Raw genomic sequence first — 21,858 nt, 5'->3', positions numbered from 1 at the left:
CACATTGCAGAAATCATTATCCTTGCAGCACAAAAAAAATTAATTAGGACATCGATTGAAGAGAAGGCAGAAGATGAGTTTTCTTCTTTACTTCCATGTCTATTTAATTTCTTTTGTGGGGGGTTGCTTCTGTGACATAGACTTTTTGGTCTGTAACATAACTTACAGTCAAAAAACATGCTGACTAATTATGAAATATTTTCTATTTCATTTTAAGTTAGGTATAATGGCTAATATTATTTACCTAATAATTAATGTCAGTGTTCAAGTGAGACCAGTACTTTCAAATCCAAAATGCAGAGGCAAATAATTGGTCTGAAGTCAGCCAGGTATTTTAATATATGTTTAAAAACAAGTGCCTGATAAGGCCTGTGTGCTCTGCCTAAGCAGTGATGTTTTTCAATCAGAAAAATACCTGACTCTAATCCCATACAAATAATAGAAAATTAACTTGATTTAGGAACTGCATTAAAGTGCATTGTAGTGTGGGAACTGATCTTTCCATCTATTGATTGGCATTTATTCTGTCAGTGTTTTTGTATTTAATATATTTTATATATTATATATCTTTTTATATATAGTGTGTCTATTTAATTTTTATTATATATTACCTTCATAATATATTTTCTCTTATAAGATATCTAAATACATACACATGTCTATCTATATTTTATGCAAAGTGGTCATTGGTGACACTAGATTAGAGGTGTTCTCTCATCTTGGAAACAAAGCAACACAGGAGGAACAGAGCTGATCTTTCCAAGCATAAGCCACAGAATCATGACCAGGCACTCTGGGCCATGATAGCAGATCACAGAAAAAAAAGCAGTAAAACAACCATTTGTAAGTGAAGTGCTCAGATAGAGGTGTATATATTTCTGCAGCCTTTGAGGCCTTTACTTTACAACAACAAATGTCTACTTTTACAGCATGTTGTTTGTTCTCTGAACTAACTTGCTAACTAAAAAGTTCAGGGTAAGCACATATATAACTCTCTAGGGTAAAACCAAACGTGAGCTGTCTTCCTTTTCTTTGTATTTCAGACCTTGCTCAGCACTAGGCCATAAATCTGTTCTCACCAGTAATGTCAGTTCTACTCCAGTGGTATTAAACTGGTGAAATGGGGAAGTCAACTTTTATGTCATGAACTTGATGCATGCATCTTCTCTCACATCGTGGCATTTGCATATTTCTCTGCACTTCCTTTACAAAATACACATCCCTTCTGATGGTGTATTTTAGAGATTGATCATTGGAGTAATTCACTGTATGAGTACCACTTAAGGCAGTCTAACTCCTTATGTTGCAGGGTAATTTAACATAATTGATGGAAGTCAAGTCTGGTTTTAAAAGATGTTTGAGGAATAATTTTTCAATGATGTTTACCTTTAGTGCTCTTCATGGCATTCTAATGCCTATGAATGTCTTCATATTATTTACTCTTAAGGTTCACTCACTGGATGGGCTTTTATTTTACCTTATTTTGCATCATGTGTTGATGAAAAGATTACTAGGCAATAATTTCAGGTTATTTGATGAACTTAAATGAGATGCAAACCACATGTGGTTTATATTAAAAATGCTGAGAGAAAGGAGCTATAGAGCAGACTAATCTAGCAAGTAAATTATTCTGCCTTTGTGTGCAGACATCACATGGCAATAAAACATGAGCCTGAGAATGACAGAATTTATCCCTTAGAAATGACTTATTGTTACATTTTGACATATTTTATCACATTAAAAATTCATAAATGTCTTCTTGGAAAATATAGATATGGAGCAGTGAAAGATCTACACAGAGATTCCTCTCTTTGATAAAGTCATGGTGTGCTGAATTTATCTGAATGTACCCTGATACATCATGGAGACATCCTCATCAGGTTGTTGGTTTTAAAAAGAAGTTTGTAACTGGCAGATTCTGGTTTTCACATACATTACTGAAACTAGTAACTACACTGCTTTTATGCATAGTTTTAAAGGTTATCTTAAAATAAACATTATTTTGTTGGTTTTTTTTTTTTTTTTTAATATGAGTATGTATGCCAGTTTGAGATGCAAAGCATTTTTTTAAATCTTTTTTTCTCTCTTTTTTTTTAATGGACTTCCCATTATTAACCTTTTTATTTGTAACACACACAACACCCATGGTAAAACGATGGCCTTGGGTCTATAAAAGTTTCATCATTTTTCCATTTGTCATATCTGTGAACATCTGTCGTCTTCTGTTTTCCTCCGTTAAACTACTCATCACTCCTATCCATCTTGACTGAACATGTTAAACACAAGTAAAGGATGAAGCAGGAAACAAGTGTGTCACAGACATCTTTTTGTGAAAATCTTTTCTTGGGATGCTTTCCCTTCTGAGAAGCTGAGGCCTCAGAAATAAAATGTAAACAATAGTTATCTGCTGCCGTGGAATGCATCAGGTGGATTATTGATTGGGCCATCTTGAATGTTTACAATTAATGGCTCTGTCCAAGCCACAGATCTTTGTTATTTATTCTTTTCTATTCTTAGCTTAGCTAGCCTTCTGAGGAAACCTTTTTCTTGTATTTCTTTTTATTATAGTTATAATATTATATATATATATGTATAATAAAATAATAAATCAAGCCTTCTGAACACGGAGTCAACATTTTCATCTCTTCCCTCATCCAAGAACCCTTGTGACCACTGTCACACAAGTGTGCTCTGCAGTGCACCTCCCAGTGGGTGTGCTGGTTAGAAATTTGGCTAAACTGGGCAGAAGTGGCTGTGAAGGTTCCAAATTCACAGCACCTTCTGAAATGTCAGGCCTTACACTTGAGACCAAAAGTCCATGTGAAGTTAAAGAAACAGACAGGCAACTGAATCACGGAATCATGGCTGTATGCACTTTCCTTTCAGCTTGGCATGTAATATCTTTACATTACTAGCCAGTTGGTAGCAGAGCCCATAGTTTTTGAAGTCAGTGCTCTTATTAATTTGTATTTATATTTTATTGACACAGGTTTATCGGGCAGAACTTGTTCCCCTGAAGGAAAAGGTGCACCACGTCAACGAGCTTGCTCACCGCTTCACTCCCCCTGATCTCCAACTCTCCCAGTACAACCTCAGCTGTGTGGAAGACCTAAACACAAGGTGGAAGGTGCTGCAGGTATATTTCACATTACTTTTTTCTTTGTGCTGCATTTAAGTAAATATTTCTATTTCTCTGTGCTTTGTTCCCTGAGGGATAGCACCAAAGGCATACCGAGGACTGAAAGATGAGAAAGCCCAAGAAAATGTTTCATTGTTACTATTCATAAATGCATTAGACAGAGGCCCAACCTGATATTGTTGGTGGTTTAAAAATATAAAGGGCAAGCTACACGTTTTGCACATATTTCAAAGATAATACATTATCTTCCTCAGAGCTCGGGAAACATTGTGAACAATTCACTTTCACTGTAAATTATTGCTTTGATTTATCAAATCCAGATATTTGGAAAATAAATTTTCCATCTCATCTTAAGATACTTGGAGACAGTATGTCAGGGTGAGATGTTATTGCTGATAGAACAGATAGTTAATTGAAATATTTTGTCTTACTGTCTTTTTTCATATTTACTTAAATGTCACTTGGAAGATACAGAGAGTAAGGTGAAAGCACTCCAGTAAATTTTTAAACACATCCTGAGGGGAAAAGACATAAGTAACTTTGAAAGGTTATGATATACTAAAGGCCAAGTTGTGACCCTTGGAAAGAGGAAAGACATGTCTGTTCCTATAATATAATTTTTCTACGTTAAAGAGAGCAGAATTTGAAATGTTTTGAGAGGCAGAGCTCATTTTTTAGAAGAGAAAAAACTAGCATAGACTGAAATAGAATAGATCAATTGGAGTGAATATACAATTATTTGGACCAACTGTTCCACATGCAAGATCTGCAGGACACTTACACCAATGGCACTTTTTTTAGACTATTATGTATTTTTCCATCTTAGGGCTGGACATTTTTATGTTTGACCAACACTCCATTTAGATGTTATACCCTTTATAGAAAACTGAAATTTTGGCCATGTAATAGAAAAAGCAAAAATTAAAATTGTTTTTGTTTCATGCAAAAATTGTTTTTGTTTCATTTTCCTTCTAAGGTATGTTCCTGTTGTTTGTTTCTGGTTTTACAGTTGTTCAGTATGTTTCTTTTTCATTCTGATGGTTTTGAAGTTTTTTAAAATTTATTTATTAATTGCCTTTGTTACGCAAATGTCACCTAAAATATCGACTTCAATATTTTCATCATTTTTTTTCTATACATTTCAGCCTATTTTTCTGTGTCTTTCTTTTACACTGGTTATGTTTCTCTCAGGCTTTTCTTAATTATTATTTTCAAAAAGCAACTCTTTGTGTCCCTGCTCTTCTCTGTCTTTCCCCATCTTCCCTCCCTTATTTCTCTTTGTTTGTTTTTTTTTTCTGTACTCCACTTCTTTATTTTCTTAGCTTACTTCACTTCTTCTCCCTCCTCAAAGGTTAGATCTCTCTCTCCACCCTTGCCATATTCCTAATGGGGAAAATATTTCTTATCCATGTACCCCATTTCTTAGAAAATATCACTTCAGGAAAATCATAAAACAGAGAGCTCTGTGCTATTGATTGCCAGAAAAATACCCAACCTTGGTTATGTGTAGGAAAAGTGCATGAAGGCATAAAATTTATCACATCTGAAACATTTTGTAGAGGAGGTAATCATGTCTCTCTTGTTTCTTTATTAACACTGGGAACTTACATAAGATTAGAGGAGGAAATGTATCCTCTTAAGCCAAATCTTACAAAGATTTAATATTATATTCAGTTTATAATCATAAGAATAAGGCCAACTGTAGTCAGCCATTTGCAGTATTGCACAGTGGTTCTACAGTGAGAGTAGTGCTGTTAGTGAATAGAACTAAATATTCCTCCAGAATCTTCCCAGAATTCCATTTGTATTTTTGCAGTAAGGCATGTTTGCCATTAATTTACCTGGTTTGTATTCAATTTTAGTGAATATACTCCACAGTATTAGTGGTACAAAAATGTATAGAAAGCACTCAGCCATTTACAGGCTTAACCAGTCCTGGTTTTGAAGTGCTGTGTGGAATGCATTTCATTAATGAAAGCTGATGCACTCAGCTCAGTCACTGAAAACTGTGTCATCTTCTGTGGACTTTGAGTGGCTTCCTGACTTTAATAGAATAGTTTTGAGGAAAATATTCTGTTTATTTTTTTTTTTTTTTCTTAAACATTAAAGGAGATGAAATCTTTCTGAGGAGCTACTTGTTATGAATTTCACAAGAAGCTCTCATGTGTGCTTCAAACAGTCTATGTAATGAGCTCATCCTGGGGTGGAATGTGTCTTGCAAACTCTTGCTTACTTCCAGTCGACATTTAGGGAGCCAGGGATCCCCTAAAATTGGTGGGAGTTATATCCATTTCACTAAGTCAGGGATCTGGTTGATGTAATGCTGGTCAAAGGGCAAAGCTCCTGACATGTAAAAGAATTTACAATTATCCCACAGAGAACATAGCCTTCAGTTATCAAGAAAGATTTATTTTTTTGTTGTTTAAATCAAACTTTGTTTGCTTTCATTTAGAATAGCACCTTTGATAAGCTAAAAAATACAGTAAGAACTGTGTTTCATCAAAAAATGTATCAATTAAGATATTTTGCTATGGTATTTATATTCTAGTGCTTTTACTTTTGAAGCTTGGTAGTTTGAGCTCATCAAAAACCTAGAGCTAAATCAGCCCAAGGTGTTTTCCAATCTAAACTTTTCTATAATTCCATTATTTATATCCATATATATATAATGATTGCCAAGAAGCATAAGCCCTAATTTGAGTATCATTCCTAACTCAGCTCATCTTGCACCAGTAGCAGAGATTCTGCAGGATGTGAGGATTTGAAGATTGCTGTGGAGCAAAAAGCATGCACACTAGTGTAATAAGTCTTGCTGCAATGAATTATTTCAAAAACCAGTTTCCTCTGTGTGCTTCACAAATATTAGCTGATTCTTTCAATCTGTGTTGAGAAATATGAATAAATCTTACCATCTGTATTTCCAGAGGTACTAAAATCAAGAATATAAAAGCCAAAAAGGAAATCCCTTCTCCCTGAAATCAGTGTAAAATTGTCACTATGCATCAAAGTCTTGCTGGCCAGTGAATCTCTGAAGAGCTGAATCACAGGGGCAGCATTCTGGGCAGCAATCCTCAGCTCACACACTGCTTTTTAGTGGGGTTGGACACTAAGGCAAGGAAGTTGTAGCTAAATATAAGTTGAAATCAGTAGTGACCTATTGTAGCAGGTTTTAGGTTTGGGGTTTTTTTAATTTTACTTCACCTCCTGTCTTTCATGCCTTCTCCAAGAAAAACACCCTACAAAAATGAAATAACAACAAAAATACCTATGTAAAAGAAATGTCTTCTTCAGATCTCTTGCAGCTGAATTGAACCAAGTTTACTTCTTTAAATTGTATGTAGTTCCAGGAAGTAAACTTCACGTCTAAACTATGGAATTAAAATTTGAAAGTGATGAAGGATATTCTCTCACATCATTTTTCTTAGAGAAAAAAAATAATCTCTTGCTTTACAGTTCAGTCATCCAATTGGTAGTGCATAGTATCTAGTATCTATCATAGCTTTCATCATAAACAAAAGCTCTAGTCACATACTGAATATTGGCCTTATATTGTTCCATATCTTAAATTACAAGTAGAGTTATTTATTATTAAACAATGAGGGTAAACTGAGGCTAAATTTGATAGATTTAGATGATGCAACAGTAGCAAGAAATATGTTTCTTCCTATGTATGAACAGAAAAGTTCATGTCTAAATGGATGGGCAATATAAAAGGCCATTCAATTTTCATATTTTTATATTTATATATTATTACCTTTCTGTTATCTTAGCAGTTTCTCTTTCCATTGTGATATTTCATTCATTTAAATAACTATTTTCTTCCTATTTCTTTGGTTTTTTCCCCTTTTTAAACTGGATTTTGACATATGTCATCTGCGAGTAGCGGGAAAAAAGTGGGAGACAACTTTTCTAAATATATAGAGCCAAAATCCTAGCTCAGTTAGTATTATAGTAGTTAAGTCCCTAGTAAAATAATGGTGCTTTTCAACCTTAAAATTTGAAATGATTTTGTAGTTGCAGACTTCATCTTCCCACCAGAGGGAGATTTTGATCCTTTTTGGAAGTTGAGTTTTCCCATCGGACCACTTAGTCGAAATGTTGGTTTGTATGTTCCATGGGAACAGGAACTTCTGCCAAAACCACAATTGTTACAGCACTTTAATGGTCTCTTATTTGTTTAATTGGCTATGCCAGTTGGCTGCAGAAGTCATAGACCCAAGCATTTTTCTTCATTTCTGTTAGATGGAGTCTCAGATTTTCTCAATGTTTGTCTGCAAAATTATGCATATAGAATTCATTTTGCAGCGATTCATTCTTTAGAAATCCAATTTATTTATTTCTGAAAGTTAGTGGAGGAAGGCCAGCTGTCAGGATTGGGATTTAACTCTACTAATGAACTCTGTGTCAAAAATTGGAAATATTCCTTCCTAAATTAGGAGGACACCTTTGTTGTGACATCTTTAGGGCAGTCAGTGAAAGAAAGTGTGTAACTATAAACAGGAGTGGTTATCATCCACAGACATGACAGCAGGAAAACTAATAAAATCTTAATAAAATCTTACTAAATTTATGATGTGTGTGATGAATTTCAGTTTGCTGGGAATTGTAAATGCTTTAATCATTTTTTGTAAAAGAGGTGCATTCATTTTGAGAGTTTTGTTATCCTCTTTTTTCTTCCTTTATGCTGAAATTCTGTCCTCTCTGAAGATGTTTTGACGAACCATGCAGAAGAATAGCAATTTACCCTACTTTATATCCTCGTTACAATATGCATCTGTAGCTTTTTTCCAATGTATTTTTTTGTTTCTCATAAATGTGTGTGAGTGCAGGGGATTATAAAAGCTGAGTTATGCTGTTTATATGTGAAAAGAAAATCACCTAAAATTTATCAAAAGTAAGAAAATATAGCACACGTGCATCTTGAATTTAGCACTCCTGTACAACCTTTGCATATGCAATATATTCTGTAAGATCTCCAATTTATCTATTTGATGGATAAATGATAGGAAAAGAATGGGCATATTAGTTGAAATATGTAAGTCTCATTTCCTTATAAAGGAAGACTTGAACAATTTACTTCTACCTGTCAGCAGCTATATATTATGTTTGGCAGCACCCATCCATATGACTCATACCAGACTATATTTAGGATACTCAGGAAAACAGAGATTATGATACTGTTCAGATTATATTCACTGGAAACCAACATCCACTAGTTCTGTTGGGTTTTAGTCAAGTAGTTTTACCTAAATCATCCAGTTTGTAGCTCTTCAACTTATTTACCAACCACCACTGAAACTGTATTCTTTAGTGTTCATTATCTATAGTACCTGATCATCTCAAAACCATTATTTCAAATAATTTCTGTAGAAATCCCTTTGACAAGGATGTGGAAGTTACATTTGAAGAATTAAAGCTGTGAGTTTCAGTCCTATACAGAGGTTTAGACCAGAGGAGTTAGAAGATTTTACCTTGGATTCCAAAATTGCACAGATAGCTTTGAGTTTTTTCTTGCACAAATTGAGAAAATGTGCCCTGATTTTTTTCAATACCTTTTTAGGTGTGTGACCTGATTCCAATCAGTTATGTTTAGGCTGCTCATTATGAAAAATTAGGGTTGTTCAAGGTGAGAATGTGTGAGAGGGAACAGCTGGGAAGTGCACAAGGTTAGCAGCAGTCATTAGTGAAAGCAAACATGGACAAAACAAAAATGAACCTTGCAATTATAAGTCAATCTCCAGTCCTAGCTTCCACTCCACAGGCCCTTTTCATTCCCAAAATGTTATCAACTGTCAGAGCTCATAATTTGCAGGTTGGATTTTGCTGAAGCAATAGGAGAGGACAGGAGGGCGTAGGTTGGGCAGGGCAGGAGGCAGGGTCAGCTGTCTGCTGGCACCAGATGGATGTCTGTGATGGATCTGTGCAATCTGTGGCTCTGCTCCCTCCCCTAGAGGGGACACACTCTGCTGACACACATCCTCTGACACGTGTCCTGTGACACACTGTCCTCTGTCACACATCCTCTGACACATGTCGTATGACACACATCCTCTGACACATCCTGAGACACACTGTCCTCTGTCACGTCTTTTGACACACATTCTTTGACACTCATCCTCTCTCACACATCCTCTCACACTCATCCTCTCACACTCATCCTCTCACACTCATCTTCTCACACTCATCCGCTCACACATCCTCTGACACATCCTATGACACATTGTCCTATGACACTCATCCTCTCACACTCATCTTCTCACACACACCCTCTCACACTCATTGTGTCACACTCATCCTCTCACACATTCTCTCACACACACCTCACACTCATCCTCTCACACTCATCCTCTCACACTCATCGTCTCACACACATCCTCTCACACATTCTCTCACACACACCTCACACACATCCTCTCACACTCATCCTCTCACACACACCCTCTCACACATTCTCTCACACTCATCCTCTCACACACACCCTCTCACACACACCCTCTCACACATTCTCTCACACACACCTCACACTCATCCTCTCACACTCATCCTCCACCCATTGCTGCCCACCCAGTTCGAAGCGCGCTTGGAGCAGAAGTTCAGAGTTTGCTTTGATTGTGGAACACGTTTGTGGCAGATAGAGCATTCGCTGAATTTAAGAGCTGCCCAGTAAAGGCTCTCTAATGTGATTTTCAGAGGCTTGTAACTCAATGAAACCTTAATGAATACCCTTGGATTGAGAGCAATATAAAACCCCTTAGTTTCCAAGTACCAGTGCCAAAGTATTGTTAAAGGTTTTTAGAGGGAGAATGTAAAACTGGCAAAACATATTTCTCTTTCTCCCCATTTTCACTAATCCATTCTTCTGAAACTGTGATTTTTTTTAAAGAAACTTCATTTGAAGTGATTAAAAGCCCAAGGAAAAGAAATAATACCCACATTTCCAGTGCAGAAGGTTAATGTTAGCCTTTTTTATTTCTTTGTTGAGTCATTTTGTGTCTTTCTGACATATCAATTATGTGTTATATCACTGCAGATAGTTTTATGTCAGGCCATCTACTTTCAGGTTACAGAAAGCTTTTGCAGTCTTTAAGCTAGGTAGTATTTTGGGCTATATGTTTTATATCTTTTTGCTTCAGTGAGACTAAGTAGGATTTTTTTTTCTGTCTTAGAAGTACTGTTAATAATAGTGTTTAAAATACTAAAAATGTCAGTGGCATTAAGTTGTGACACAGATTTGAAACCAGCCTTTATGGAAGATTATGTGTGTCATTTAAAAAATATTTTCACAAGGTGCTCTCTGAAGTTGCCAGTGGAGTTTTCAACATGGTTTGAGTAAATCTGAATGTTGTACCCTGGCACAGAAAACCATGAGCAGTGTGGAAGTGATGTAATGGTGTGTTTGCTTTAGAGTAAGGCACTTTATAATTAAAATGGCTCAAATCCTCTCATATATATTGTGTGTGTAAAATCTTCTATAAAGTCCTTCCTGATTTGGATGTACCCAGCACAACACAGGCAGAAGGTGCCATTTCAAGATGCTCACCTGTGGCACATCTAAGCTGTTAAATTCTTGTGCTTGTTATTAGTTTCTAAAACACTGATACTGCAATAAACTTTAGAAATATACCCCTTGGTTACAGAACAAACATTGTATGGATTACAATTATTGACCCAGAGCTTGCAATTTCAGGTTTTATTAGTATTCATTTTTATTTCTTTTGTACCTGGAAAGATCAACGCCCAATTCCTGTTTGTGGAAATTAATTCTCTATGACATTTTTGGGGAAGCTTTAAGTATGGAGGTTGAAAACTCAGTTTGTTTTTCTCTTCCCTTTTCTCAGGTGTTCAAAGTTGTTTCTCTAGCACAGTTCTGTTTGTTTTAATCCAAAATTAAATAGCATTAATCAATCCAGAAAAATAATCCTAAATTTACATCCGTAGGTAGCATGTTCATTTTGTTGGATGTTTTCACTTTCATTCCTCTGATTCCTCATACCATCATCAAGTGTTTTGTGTCCTTTCAGTACCCTCATTTATGATTCTTTCATCTGTAAAAACAAACAGTCCTGTCCTAATTAATTAGCTGACACATAGCTGATAATGGAGTGCAGTTTCAGTGCAGTGATTTTTGGGGTATTCAGAAGAAATAGAAGAATGTGTCTTCCATAAAATGGCTTTGTGCTTTTTGTATATCCAAACATTACAGTTCCTTATCTCAAAACATCACATTTCAAATCCTGAGTTGATTTGGTCTGTATTTTGCCAGCCAGAAACCTAAGATAACTGAATTTGGGTTGCACATCAGTTGTCATAGCTACCTGCAATATATCCCTGAATCTGCCTAGGTTTGCCTCTAATGAGAAAGGGGTTACATTTTTCTCATAAAGCCTCCATAACTTTATTCAGCTGTGAATGATCTGTGAAATACTGTCAGACTGGCATGGTCTGTTGCAGAAATCTAGTGAGCTTCCTCTTTTTAAAAGTCAGGATCTAATCCTTTTTTCTTCACCTGTGAATAGGAGGTCAGCTCCCATCAAATGAAGTTTCAGAAAGACAGAGTCAAATCCAATTTTATGATCACCACTTTTCTGTCTCAGCCCTGTGCCCCCACATCGTTACACTGTGCTCAGTAGTTCCCACAGCTGATGGGATGAGCCTGTGATGTTTAACAGTGCCAGGTCATGCTGATTATTTCAGCTTTGCCAATGACACTCTATGTAATTTTTTTTCAAATTATTTTAACCATCTTGTGCATGAATTTATGTGTTTTCAGGTGAGTATCCATTTATGGATCATAACTACATTTATAAAATTTAGCTGAATTATAATGACTTTGTGCTGAGTTGGTGTAAGTTTTTGTTTTACTGATAGTTTTTACTTTTAGTTTAATGTAGATAGTTACATAGTCCAAAGGTCTGTCCCATTCTCTAGAAAAGGGGGCTAGAAAAACAACCTCTCCTTCATGTACATTTGTGTAATAAGTATTTATCCTTATATAGGCCAAGACCCTGAATCAGATAATAGTGTCTTTGTGATGTGAGCTACACTACAGTGCTGGACACAAACTATGATCTTGTATTAATCAGAATGTTCATAGAAAGTATGGTTACCATTGATGTCGTAAAATCTGCTTCTGTTAGTCTGTGAACTGTTGCAGGAAACAAATCACAGAGTGTTTAACATAACATTTACTCTCTGCTGTGGGTGCTCAGTGCTCAGTGTGAAATGAGAGCTGCCCCTGCAGAGTTTACTCTGGTACGTTGGAGTTTAAGCCCCCATGGGCTGCTGGCTCTGTCTGCTCTGCCATCCCTCCCAGCTGGGCTGACTGCAGCCCTGCTGAGCCTGCTCAGCTCAGATATCCTCAGGTGACCCAGGAGCAGCATTTGTGCCTTTTTCTGCCAGAAAAACACCCATCACCTACATTGTACAATTAATTGAAGAACACCTAGTAAAGACGCAAAAGTTGAAGGAAAAAAGCGCCTGATTTGTTGTCTTTAGGAAGCTAATTGATTCTTAAATCTTTAGATAGGAGATATCACTTGTTCCTGATCCTTCCCTTTGGAGGGATAGCCCCAAAAATACATATTCACAATTGTACACAAAGTAGATTTCTTGAGCTTTTGTGTTATATTAATTACATGATCACTATATTCACACAGCTTAGAGATACTGTATTTCACTGTCTTGCTCATATTCAGATAGGCTCTAACTTGCCAGAGATTTTTAATTTTTTTTTGTTTTCCGAATGAGACAATAACTAACAGATGTTTGTTTTTGGCTCCATTTCTACATTCTTTGAAAGCTGGAGAATTAAATTGCTGACATTCAGACAACACTAATTCACATATCCAGGGAGCCTAATTTGCCATCCCTGAGATTCTGATTCCTGGTGTTCATGGATTTAAAAACCATTTCAATGACACAATATAAGAATAGGCTGGGGAGTTTGAATAGTATGCTCCTGCTGAACATAATCACATTTTATAAACATCTGTGTCATTACTGGTGTGATTCATCTCTAAGCTGTATACAGCTGTGTTTGCAGTTTCAATTAACAATCCTCTAATTTCATACCCATCTCATGTTGCTAATTTAGTTAATTTATTCATAATTAAGAGTATTCTATTTTCTACGAAGGTTTGTTGAGCTTAGTGCATTATAAAAAGTAAAAAAAAAAAAAACAAACCCTAAGGCCAAAGCATTTTGATTCTTACAAAGTCACATCAGAACAAAAATGCCATTAATGTACCTAAAGGGGAAGACATGATCTAAGGGACATTTTTTTCTTTTCTCAGTGGGGAATGAGAAGCCTTTGGAAGGTGTTGGCTTTGTGTTTTGAAAGCAAAGGACAGTATGAATGTGCTCTTTTCTCCTTTTTTGCCCTTCTCCTTTTTTCAAAAACCTAATGTAATTCTATGGTTTAAACTAATACAGTTGGTTTTAATATGTAAAAAAAAAAAAAAAGACAATACCTCTAAAAAGGGTGTTACAAGAGGAGGCATGTGGCAACCATGAATTATCCCACTTCATGCATTTTTATTCTCTAACATTTATATTTTAGATTACAAGGTATTTAAAAGGATCTGTGTGATTAAGAACTCTGAGATAACTTTAAAAAATTAAGCTTGAGACACACTCAGGTGGAAGATAAGGACTGTCTTAGTATTTATCAAAAGAAGTGTTTGCATTTTTGAAATGTTTTTTGGATATCAGTACAAGAATATTGTGTGAAAAATGGGTTAGAAATCCTAGAAACAAATCTTCTCCAGTTGTCCACAGTCTAATGATGTTCTACAATTTTTCCAGGATTGGTTACAAATTTCCAGTACTGTGTAAATACAGAGATACTGCCTTCTCTGCCTTACAGGGATACTTATTCCATCAAGTCTCTACAATATTAAAGAAGTTGTATGAATAAATGGATCTCATAAAAAAACCTAGAAATGTACAAATGCCCTCCTCTTTAGCATGAAGTATATTTTGATATTTGTGTGTTAGTGACAAGGTGAGCAGAGCACTCAAAGTTCAACAGCCCTTTCTGGAAAAAGAAAAGAGGGAGAAATACGGGACAGTCTTCCTCCTTTAAAAAGAGTAAATAGTTATTTGAGATAAGTATTAGAGTGAGTATTGCTATAATTTGAAGTAAACAGAGGGAAGTTGTATGGAAAACATTGAAATAGTGTGATCAATATGTCTCAAGAGCTGCAGGTTTTTAATGACAGCTGCTGAATCCTTTATAGCTGAAAATCACAGTTGTCTGCTTCATTTTCCTTTAATCTTCCCCTGCCTGCAATCTCCTTGATGCTCTTTTTAGTTTCTCTCATTGCTTTTTTTCTCCTTGAAGCTTCCTTTCTTCCTCTTCATAGAAGCTTCTCCTTGTCTGTCACGCCATCCACAATCATACCACTATTTTTTAAGAAAAGGCTAGGATGAAAATCATTACATGGATAAACAGAGAACACAGCTAGGAAATTTATAATCTCAAATGAGAAGAAATTAGAGGAATAGGGAGAGGGAAAGTGCAATGTAAGGTGAGGCAGGCTTTTAGTCCTGGCAGTTGTATGAATCCCAACCTTTTCTTTTCCCATGAAATCTCTTAATATCAGTGTGAGTGAGAGATGCAGCCATGGTCTAAGCAGACCTCCACAGCCCTTCAAAGCAGACAGTCTCATAATGTTATTTTCTTCTACTTGTCAACTGTTAATGCTGAAATGCAATATTCTGAAGACAATAAAAGTTTGAACCATTTTAACCTTTTAGCTGCACACTCTGTGTATTTAGCAAATAGGATGACAGTTGCTTGCTGTACAGATTCCAGGCTGCCCCACCTTTTTCTGATTAAAATGGTGATTAGGGTTAAAGGAGATTATAGCATTTTGCCAGGGTCCTGTTCTGCTGCAAGCTCAAGGTAAGAGGGTGATTCAAGTGCCTGCAGAAAGACAGATTATCACTGGTTGTTCAATTTCCAAGATTCTGTGGGTTTTTACTCTCTTTGTTATTTGTGTAGATTCTCCAGATTTTACTGTGCAAGAAAGGAAACACATTCATTTTTGATACACAAAAAAAAGTTAATGATTTTTTCCCCTCTAAGGAGAGATGGGTTTTCAAAAGGGAGCAAGTAGGTCTTTCAAATTTTATTTTATTAATATCATATTCTGGATGTTTGTTGCTTTTTCTTTTCCTTTTTCTTACTCTACATAAAATGACAGGGCAGTTGTATCTTGCATTTCAGATGCTAAGTTTAAAGCCTGTGGAAGTCTAAACCTATATGAAATCATATTTTAAAGAGAATTGCATGTGATTTTCTTATTTATTTAGAAAGATCCCTGTGCCACAAGTTGGAAACAAGTATTCAGACCTTGAACCATCTTCCTGCTAAAATTAAGTTTTTCAGATAAAGGCTTGGGGGTTCAATTCTAAACTCTCAATTCCATTACATTAGACATGGGATTCCCATCTGTGTTTTCCCCCAAAAAGGATTCTATGCATGCCATGTCATGAAAAATATGGTCACTGTTTATCTTTTGCATATTTTTGCTGGCAGAGAGAAAACAAATACCTGTCATGAAAATGTTGGCACATTTTTGTGTGATTTAGCTTTGTGCCTTTAACAGTGGAGGATAATTTTATTTTTGCATGCTCTCAGAACTCCAGAGGGATCTGCCCATGCAGGGTAAGGTGGATGCTGTGAGTGCTGGGCTCCTGTGCTCACACTTGCTGCACACAGGGTGAGCTGTGGAAATGACCAGCTCCCAGTCTGAGCTCTGGCTGCCCACATTGGTTTAGTCAGCATTTGTTTTGTTATATGCCTATTTTAATAGAAAAGTCACTGTTATTTGCAATAAATGATAGTCTTGAACTGTATTTCAGTTCATATTCTCCCCCCTCCCTCCAAAAGCAACTCTTCAAAGAATGCTCACTGATCTTAAGTAAAGCATTGACAAACCTCCCATCTGCCTGAACATCTCTTTCTCTGGATCAGCCAACACCTAAAATGTTTATGTTTTATGTTTACTTGTTACATAAAACAAGTGTGGTGATTTTGAGCCACTGTCATCAGGAAAATAAATCTACATTTAACTGACCCACAAAACTAAACCAGCCTGGGTCTGAGCAAGAAATAAACAGTCAGAAAGGAAAGGGGATCATTCAGGTCACTAGAAGACCTGAGATTTTCCAGTTATGAAAAAGCAATTTTTCTCTCTGGGAGGATGCCCACATCTGCTCCTGGATATGAGTGCAATAAATGCTGTGTGCCTCACCTGTGCTGCTCCTGCTCACCTCAATGCAAGGCACATAAAGTCAGCAGGATTTATCTCCCTGGTTCCTGCTCACGTCAATCTGTTACCCTCCACTTGTGGAAAATCTTCAAAGGTTCTTGGCCTGTTACACTGCACAAAAAAAGTCTGTGCAGATTTGAAAACCTGGATTTGTTTCTGAGGGGGTTTTATGTGCTGTCTTCCCACTCTGAGAACTGTATAAATCCCATTAAAGCAGCAGCCTCTCAAACTACTTCAGCAAGTTTTAGTTGTGGATTTTCTTTCTTTTTTGAGTATTCAGATGCATAGGTGAACTTCTAGAATTTTAATTATATCTGTATCTGATGAGCTGCAGCAATGTAAAAGGAGTTTGGGTGAGATTTAATTTTAGATAGCAGCTTAATTAACTGTATTTGTAAAAACCAGTGCAGCTTTAATTAAATTTCTCTACAATAATTTAGTTATTTAATTGAAAATTTGTTGGGATAGTCCTAACAATTTATAACTCTTCCTGTATGGGATTCTTAAATAACAGATCATAATAATAGCTAAAAATAAAATCCAAACTGTATTTAAGCTTTTGCTAGATTTCTAGTGGCTATTTGCAAATAGCAGAAAGGGGGATTTTCCTCCTAAATATTTATTCTGGTTCATGGATTTTATAACAGGATTGGACATCTGATTGGACAATCTCAAGTGGTTGTAAGTGGTAATTGAAGGTGTAAGTGGTGATTGAAGGACACAGGTCCTTTTAAATCCTCTCTCCTCTCCTCTCCTCTCCTCTCCTCTCCTCTCCTCTCCTCTCCTCTCCTCTCCTCTCCTCTCCTCTCCTCTCCTCTCCTCTCCTCTCCTCTCCTCTCCTCTCCTCTCCTCTCCTCTCCTCTCCTCTCCTCTCCTCTCCTCTCCTCTCCTCTCCTCTCCAGTAATTTCAACTTGTGCTCCACTTCTGAATGTACACCAATGATCACCATCTTTCAGTGACAGCACTCTGAATTTCAAATAGTATCTGCTTTCCTCAACTTGAAACCATTCCCACTGCCCTAGATTTCCCTCAAAACTCAAAAATGAATTTCACTGATACTTTGCCAAAGAGCCCGTTCCTTCCCAACACCTATTGCATGAATCAGTTGCATAAATGGTAACTTTATTTCCTTCTAGTGCAACTGGATATTTTCATTGATTTTTCTAATCTGATTCATTAGAGTCACTTCCTTTTTTCTTTTTTTTTTTTTTTCCTGTAATGCACTGTCTGTAATCTGTACAACAGAACAGAAGAGTACTTCATGTCCTTCCTGTGTCATATCTGTCAGGTTACATATTTGAGACAGAGCATACAATCCTGCTTGCTTGCTTTCTTTGAGGTGCCTTTCTTTCTGAGTTTATTTCATAGTGCTTTGTTGTGGTACAAATGGTTGCTTGAATTGAAGTTTGATTTTTATGTATTCTTTAACTATTCAGTGAAATGAGCAGTAAAAATGTAAATTTCCAAGAAGATGTAGAGTAATACATAAATCAGGAAGTTGGGTAGGATGTTAGGCTTATGAATTCATGAGCCATTTTTCCCAGTATTAGCCAGTATTAGGAATTGCTTCTAAGTGAACCAAAATAACTTGTTCACAAGAAAGTCTGAAATAATGAACAACATCTTTATGATCTCAGCCTACTTGGCCAACTTACAAAATGGGTGGTGGTGCTTCTGGGACAGTTGCTGTAGCTGTAGTGTCTTTGATAAATGATGTAATGTCTGCACACTGTTAGAGCCATAAAATTACAAATCCAGAAACTGGTGACGATTATTCTCCTTCCTAAAGTTTAATGAACTTGTTTTAAAGGCTGTTTGCTCTAACAAAGAGTTCACGTTCTGAGAGAAGAGAGTCCACATTCTAGTATTTTGTATTACCTGGTTGGTATAGAACATGTGTGTGTACACACACACACACACATAAATATATAAAAGAAATAGTGTCTTCTACAGTTAGATTGAGATTCCAGGGACTACATTTCTTCCATACCATTCCATCAAGAAGTTTATCCTAATTAATTCCATAGTGATGCATAAGTACTTATTCTAATACAGTCTCAATCTTGCGGCTCTCTTGGTTTTGTTTAATGGTCTCCATGGCCAGGTACATTTCAGCCACAGCAGCAGCTCTTGAGCAGAGAAGGAGATGCCTGGTTTAACATTTGTAAAATTTAAATGTCAACACACTGTCAGAACTCAGGAAGGTCAGGATTCAAACAAGGCACCAAGTCTGCAGTTTATTATATAGCTCTTAAGCACCCGTGAAGTCAAAGTACTTTACCTTTCTACCAAGTATGAAGCAGGTATTCAGTTACAATTTATTGTGATGTGCATTTTGCTTTGCCTTTAAAATAGTAAATAATATTTAAGTCTGATTACTCAGTAATGTGCTTTGGGTTTAAAAATTTGTAGAGTTCATAGTGTGGGGAATACAACTTTTAGAGTATGACTTCCACTGTTCCTAATATTTTCTATTTAATATATGCTGGTAACAAAAGGAAACCTGTAAATGGCTCATTTAGTCTGCATTTATGGTATAAATGGTAGAATTCTGAAAGACTACAACATTTTGAATATAAATACTTCAGCATATTATAATATGAATCCATTAGGGAAGAAATGTTAGCTGCCAGTATAGGAGTTGGTGAATAGTTTCCCAATTAATTAGAAAATCCCACTTCTGTTGTTAAACAATTTTAAGAGCTTGTAAAAGTGACAGAAAACTGGCAGGCAAAATGGTTTTGGTGATGTAGGAGTCAAGATTAGTAATGCATTTTCTCAAGGGAACAATGTTTGAACGAATCCAAGGTTTTATTTAAAACTTCTAAGACTGGGCAAAAAATAGGGCTATATGAAAATTACATCTTTTGTCAGCCTAACTTATCTTTGAAGGCACTCCTTACATTTCCAGTGTTATTGATTCTGTTTTGAACCATTATGCAGTCACAAATGAATGATTATCACTCTGGATACTCCTCACTTTTGTAACTTAATGGGTAGTCATGGCTGTGCTGTAAAAGTGCATAGTCAATGCCACTGGACCTGGACTGGATCAGAGACAGGAAAAAAAGCTGGTCCTGGAGTGAATTAATTCTCTGGAAGTGAATTTGTTTGTTCCTTAACTCAGCATATTTAATCTTATGCAGCAAAATGTAAAAAACAAACACAAAGAAACACCTCCCTGCCTATCCAAAAGTGTGGTATTCCATCCATTAAATTCCAGAAATCCCCCAGAGGTCTTGAGGAAGTTCAGGTTTTTACTAATTAGAAAATGGCTTGACTAGAATGATGTGGAGTTTCTGCTGGTCTTATTGAAGGAAAAACAGCTAAACTTTAATTCTGTACTTTTCAGATATCATTCTGTACTTAAGCAGACCATAATTTTTTGTTAAATTTTCTAACTACAGTCAGAATTACAGTCCTGGGATGATTTTGGAAGGAAAAAGGCTGTTGTATCTGTGTACTCTTTCCCATATGTTTATGCTCACACTTCAAAACAGATTTTCTGACAACAAGGGAAACAGAAATAGATTTGAGAGCTGACAAGCAGGTATATAATTTATTCTTGCAGTACTATGGGCTGTCACAACAGACACACAGATGGTTGTCTGAGAAAAAAAAAGCTCTGAAATGAATTTAAATTCAACAACTACCTCTGTATAGACTTTAAAGGATTCACCAGTTTCATGGAAAGTATTTCAGATTAACACCAAAAAGAAAAAGAAAGAAACAACAAGTTGCCAGATATGTCTTTTGAATCAATAGAGACACCAGGCTAATTTTTCTATTTGAAAAGTGAACTGGAGTAGGCAGAAAAGTAAATTTTTAAGAGGCTTAACCTGCAAATTGCTGTCATAATAGAGATTCTAATAACCTTTTTTATTCACCTTTACTTTTGGCCACTCTTTTTAAAGAATATGGACCTTGCCACGAGGCAGGGCAGGCAGTGCATTTTTGGAATCTGGAGACTGTAGAACCATGGAATGGTTTGATTTGGAGAGATCCTTTGAGAATCATCTCCTGCAGATCCTCTGCAGTGAGCAGGGGCATCTTCCACAGACCCAGCTCAGAGCCCTGACCAACCTGACCCTGAATGCTTCCAGGGATGGGGGATGACTGCTAGGTAAGAAAGGAAGAAAACACAGAAAGCAGGACAAGAAAAAATAGGTTCCTTAAACACTGAGGAATAGCTTAAAACATGCAGAATGTGATAGCATGAAGGAAAAAACAGGAGCCAAGCAGAATCTAATGGGGAATTGGCAGTGGTGAGAAGGAGGAGCAAAATGGGAGGTGGGGAACTTGTTGATATTGGATATGAGAGTTACAGCAGCAAGGATTTATCTCTTTAAGTGTTATATGCTTTGCAAATTTGTCCTTTAAAATAATCAGAAATATGAAGAAATTAGTTCATTTTGCTCATTTGAGCCTCTAAAGTTGTGTTTTTCCTTTAACAATTCTGCACTCTCAAGATAGATGATCCTGCCAGTTGTTCTCTCAGATGATGAACATTAACAGTACAAGATCTGTGCTCTTGCTTTCTCAGCTGTTGCTTTTTTCTCCCTTTTCCTCCCTGATTGTCATGATTGTTTTCTCTTGTACAAGACAAATGCCAAATAATAAGACATTAATGTAATGGCATGGGCAGCTGAACTAGAAACACACTGACAGAGTGTATTCCCTTGGGGAAATGCCATGGAATGGTCTACAAGGAAATACATTTCAAAATCAAATGCAATCCCAGTTTCACTGTGGCTGTTTTACTCTAAAATACTTGTAGGCTTGGAAAGTCAATTTTTTTTCATTCTTACTGCACCCTAGTCAGCTCACCAGCTCTTCTACAAGATATCAAGTGTCTCAAACTGTAGTTTGGAAAGTTACTTTGGGATTTGTAGCTTACAGTGTCATGTCTGCCACTGCTGGCAGCTGTAGAAGATAAAAATCACCCAGTCCAAAGCATTTACAGATCATCAGAGTGGAATCTGGCTTCTGCAGCCAGGAAAGCAGTCACAGGCACAGGACTGCAGGCCAGCTTTGCCATTCCAGCAGCGTGTAACCAAAGCACTTGTTTGTGTGTTCACAGGAATCTCACTGTACTGTGGATTTACTGACTGAATAGATTGTCTAAATAATGCCTTCTGTCTTAGGTTTCGTTGGGTTATAGTTTTGTTTTTTGCTGAGACTGTGAGGGAAGACTATGGAGGTTATGCAAAGACTACCACAGTAGGAAAGACAGGATCTGCAGAGAGTGAGTTCAAATGGTAGAAAAAAAAGGGGGAAACAAAAAATCTTCCTACAGAGAGGTTTTACCCTTGTTTTTAAAGAGACAAATTTAAATAAGCATAAGAAAATTAATGTAAATAAATTATATTAATAGGCAAAGAGAATGAGTAAACAAATGGACTAACAGAATTTGTATTGCCATGTACATAACAGAAACAAAG

General features: G+C 36.4%; 1 protein-coding gene across 1 annotated transcript in view; it reads left to right on the top strand.

Moving 5' to 3' along the window:
• DMD (dystrophin) overlaps window positions 1-21,858 on the top strand; it is a 1,043,539-nt gene that overhangs the window by 879,820 nt on the left and 141,861 nt on the right. The window contains 1 exon segment of the mRNA XM_058043463.1: window positions 2,990-3,136. Coding sequence (XP_057899446.1) covers window positions 2,990-3,136 — 147 coding nt within the window.

Source organism: Melospiza georgiana, chromosome 2, assembly GCF_028018845.1.
Source record: "Melospiza georgiana isolate bMelGeo1 chromosome 2, bMelGeo1.pri, whole genome shotgun sequence".
In the NCBI taxonomy this organism is placed as follows: Eukaryota; Metazoa; Chordata; class Aves; order Passeriformes; family Passerellidae; genus Melospiza; species Melospiza georgiana.
This window is presented reverse-complemented; position numbering and strand designations above follow the sequence as displayed.